General features: G+C 54.4%; 2 protein-coding genes across 2 annotated transcripts; one reads left to right on the forward strand and one right to left on the reverse strand.

Moving 5' to 3' along the window:
• Positions 1 to 2: 2 nt before the first annotated feature.
• Positions 3 to 622, forward strand: CTAM01_17137 (uncharacterized protein; the record flags this gene model as incomplete). The annotated part of the gene is made up of 2 exons (XM_060533126.1): positions 3 to 264; positions 453 to 622. The coding sequence occupies 2 exons, from the start codon at positions 3 to 5 to the stop codon at positions 620 to 622; spliced, it is 432 nt and encodes a 143-aa protein (XP_060372295.1).
• A 901-nt stretch (positions 623 to 1,523) lies between these two features.
• CTAM01_17138 (uncharacterized protein) lies at positions 1,524 to 3,260 on the reverse strand (the record flags this gene model as incomplete). The annotated part of the gene is made up of 1 exon (XM_060533127.1): positions 1,524 to 3,260. The coding sequence occupies one exon, from the start codon at positions 3,258 to 3,260 to the stop codon at positions 1,524 to 1,526; it is 1,737 nt and encodes a 578-aa protein (XP_060372296.1).
• Positions 3,261 to 3,978: the final 718 nt, after the last annotated feature.

The raw sequence follows: 3,978 nt of genomic DNA on the forward strand, positions 1-3,978 counted from the left end.
CCATGATGGGCGTGTCGGCCTTGAAGGTGGCCGGGTGTATCACGGCCATGTATAGCCAGCGTCGGCAGGTTGGGGTCGGAAATCACGGGCGAGTGGTGCCTATTATGAGTTTCAGCACGCAGCAGCGCCCCATACTCAAGACGCTGGCCTTCGGGGAGGTTCTGCATGCTTATGCCGAATGGACCGTTAAGCTATTCATGAACCCCGACACCACCGCTGACGTTCGCAGAGGCCTTACGCCCGCTTTCAAAGCACTCGTAGTGGGTTCATCGCATTTGCTCGTCGAGCTTGTCGAACGATGCGGGTGGCAGGGTTTTTATGCTTACAGACAGATCAGTGAGCTGGCGTCTACGTTCTAGGGGACTTCAGTCGCAGAGGGTGACACACTGGTCAGCAGCATCTGTATTTCTTTCGTGCATTTCTTGAGATCCACCGACTAACTCATGGGACAGGCCTGGCGTCGGAGCTTCTGGCACAGAAATACTGCCTGCCTCAACCGGTCGATCGAAGAAGCCCTCTGGCCATGTACGAGAGGGGAGTAGTCGACGAGATTGCGGCGAGAATGGCCCCGATACCTAGCGGTCATCGAAGCAGCGAGTTCAATGCGGCGGTCCCTCTTTGATGCGGAACTATGGTGGAGGCTATCGGACAACGCATGGCTTCTAAGGCAGCACTGCATTCCGGTAATGTACCCCTGGAAGTGCTCGATCTCTCTGAGAAACGTTGTATCCAGGAAGACGCTAGTTGGCACGTCGAGCATGGCAATTACAGCCAGACACGAATCTGGACAGCAGAGGAGAGGGCGTTTACTAATTTGATGCCTCTATTGCCGGAACTGGTAAGAGGACCAATGCTAAAGACTACACCACAGCTCCCATCATCAATTGCGAGGCCTTGAAGAATTTTCTTACGCGTTTGCCTGCCTATGGCAATGAGTGGAAGGGCACAGGAAACCCGCCTCAGAAAGCGAAGCTTTAGAAGTCGGTAGATGAGAAGGTCAGAGCTACGAACATGGCGTACCTAGACTGTGTCACTTGGTCAACCGCTGACGACCATGTCGTCGTGACCGAGATTTGAGGCGATAGAAGGACGATAAAAGATGTACTTTTGCAGGCGAGGTTTTTCAAAATTCAGTGAATGTCCGTAATGTCTAGATGCCGATTCGGAAGTAGGCTCGATATTTCACAAAAGGATCCAGGCAATATCTTAAGCACTGCACGCCGAAAAACCCAGTATTCTATACATGGCTTCGCGACATAAGAAAATGTGCCGCCTTGCCTGAGGTTTACTTACGATACACCAGAGGTAAAGACCCATGCACACTAGATATAAAGGAATTCCGTCTATGTGACAATCTAATACAGCAGATGACTGATGCGAGTGTAGGTATTACGTGATTTTGGTCACTCGTGCTACAAGCATGATAACGTGGCACTTAAGAGTAAATCTTTCAACTTGGGAAACTGTTAATTTTTGACACATCTATTAGAATCTAGCCGACCAATTAGCACACCGCGTAATCACTATGCATCTATATCGCTACCTTCCTGACTGGTTAAGGGAAAGCCTCGCTCGCCCATGGCCTTGCGCCTGTCAAACATATGGAGTACCGCAAGATGAGCGAATGTCATGGCTGGGCCGAGAGTAACCCCGGCTCCCAACGACGCACAACCCATGACCGACGCCGATGAGTTGCCGGCCGCGTATAGGCCGCCAATGACGTTGCCACGTGTATCTACCACGCGCCCATGTCCGTCCGTCAGCAGGCCGCCTTTGGTGCCCGCGTCTCCCGGAGTCACCTTCACGGCATAATATGGGGGTTCATCAAGGTTTCCCATGTTTGGTCGCTTTGCGTTTCTGTCCCCAACGAAGAGGTGGTACTTGCTGCGGCCTTTGCCGAATAGTCCATCGACTCCGTCGTTGCACGCCTGGTTCCACGTCTCAACCGTCCGTAACAGACCGTTGGCTTCGACGCCGATTTGAGCTGCGAGACTGGCCAAGTCGTCTGCCCGGAAGATGTGTCCACGAGCTAGGGCGTCAGCCGGCTCGACCCTAGGGCTAAGCGACCCTAGAGTGTACCGACTCCGGTAGCTCCAATCAAGTATCAGCCAGGCAGTGGTGTCATCGTTCCGAGACCGATGATAGAGCGCACGACCCACGTCGCCGTACGGGTCGGCCTCGGAGAAGAGTCTTGACCCTTGCCGGTCGACAACAATGCAGTGGGGCTTGCACAGCTCAAACAAGGCGGTCGTGAGCCTCCCGCTTCCAGGATCGATGATTGTGGGGATCCACCACGCTTCGCCCATGAGCGACGTGGCCGCGCCGACCTTGCACGCTGCTTCCAGAGCATCTCCCGTGTCGCCTTCAGGTTGCGTCAACGTCCACTCGGGTCCAATGAGGGGCAGGTGTTCCCGCCGCAGATCTTCACGTCGAGAGAAACCACCGGCAGCCAGGAGGATCCCGTGGGGAGCATAGACCTTGAACACCCCGGAATCTTTCGACTCCACAACAGCGCCACAGACGACTCCCTCTTCGACGAGCAGATCTTTGAACTTGGTGTTCACCTGAACCTGGAATGCCGTGCCCCCCTTACGAAGGCAGATGTCTAAGAGCTGTGCGACGAGTGAGCTGCCCATGTAGGTCGGCCTGGTCATGGTTTTGCTCCGGAAAAACGCCCGCAGCTTCATCCAACATACTGTGAGAAGGTCGATGGCGGACGCGTAAGGCCTGGTCAAAACGACGAAGTCGTGAAAGTAAGCCGCCGGTGCCGAGTGTCCAGGCCGGCGCAGACGATCAGCCCAGCGTCCCAACGTCCCAGCGTCGAAGGGACAGGGGTCTAGCGTCCGCCCGCCTGCGTCCATGGCACCTGGAATCTCCGGGTGATAGTCGGGGATTGGAGAATGTCTCCACCGAAGGCCTAGACCGCGGAAGAAATTGACCATCGCGGGTCCGCCAGTCAGGAAGGCGTCGATCCGCGCGGCGGTGGATTCCGGCCCGGGGCCTCCGCTAAGCGCAAGCGAATCTTGCAGATATTGTCGGGCAGCGTCGCGGGAGTCGTTACAGCCGGCTGCTTCGGAGACCGAGTTTTGGGGAATCCATATGGTGCCTCCAGAATACGCTGTTGTGCCTCCAATCTTATCGCTTTGCTCGATAACCAATGTGCGAAGACCAAGTTGCTTTGCTGTCGCAGCGGCTGCCAAGGCAGCGGCGCCGCTACCGACCACAAGAATATCTATTGTGTGGTTGGGTGTCGATTCCATAACTCGTGATGCTGACCTGATTCCCTGTCACCTCATGCGGAGGTGCAAGGTATTACACAAAGAAAAGAAAAATGCTGAAGGCCGGGGCTGAGGACAAAGTATGACTTGCAGCGACGGGGTGAGTACTGGTGTCTGATTTGGGGTCAAGGTCTTGAAGATCTGGATGCTCAAGTTATGTACTCATCGCTACATAGACGCGCTACGTAGGCGAGATTGCTCGCACGGGACACGCATCTCTCGGAACCATTACTTGAGTTTCTGCAGTGTATCCTCCGAGCTGAATCTGAATCAGTGATTGCCAACCTGGGCCGCGGCGCGCGACGTCGCAAAGTTGCGATATTCTTTTCGAATCTCATCAAAATGATAATTAAGCATAGGATGAATTCGTACTGCAACACCAAACCCACTTTTCGCGGCCTCTGCAATGTTGAGCCGGCACTGACGGATATCGGAAGCGTGTAAGAGCCAGAATCAGCGGAGCAACAATAATGGTACTGACTCTTATTAGAGGGTTAACCGTTTGGATCAGATATTGGATACAGCTGGATATCATGTCCGGCCATTGCGAAACCGCAGCATCTTTTCCTCACGTGTCGAATTGAGCGTCGTCCGCTCGTCAGCGAACTACATTGAAAGCCACTTTGAAAATGGTGAGCCAGATAGAGAATCGGCGCCGAGTGGTGGGTGACTGGGATTTCCTACAACTGGCCCCCGCCAC

The sequence above is a fragment of the Colletotrichum tamarilloi genome, assembly GCF_030869305.1.
Source record: "Colletotrichum tamarilloi strain Tom-12 chromosome Unknown Scaffold_364.1, whole genome shotgun sequence".
In the NCBI taxonomy this organism is placed as follows: domain Eukaryota; kingdom Fungi; phylum Ascomycota; class Sordariomycetes; order Glomerellales; family Glomerellaceae; genus Colletotrichum; species Colletotrichum tamarilloi.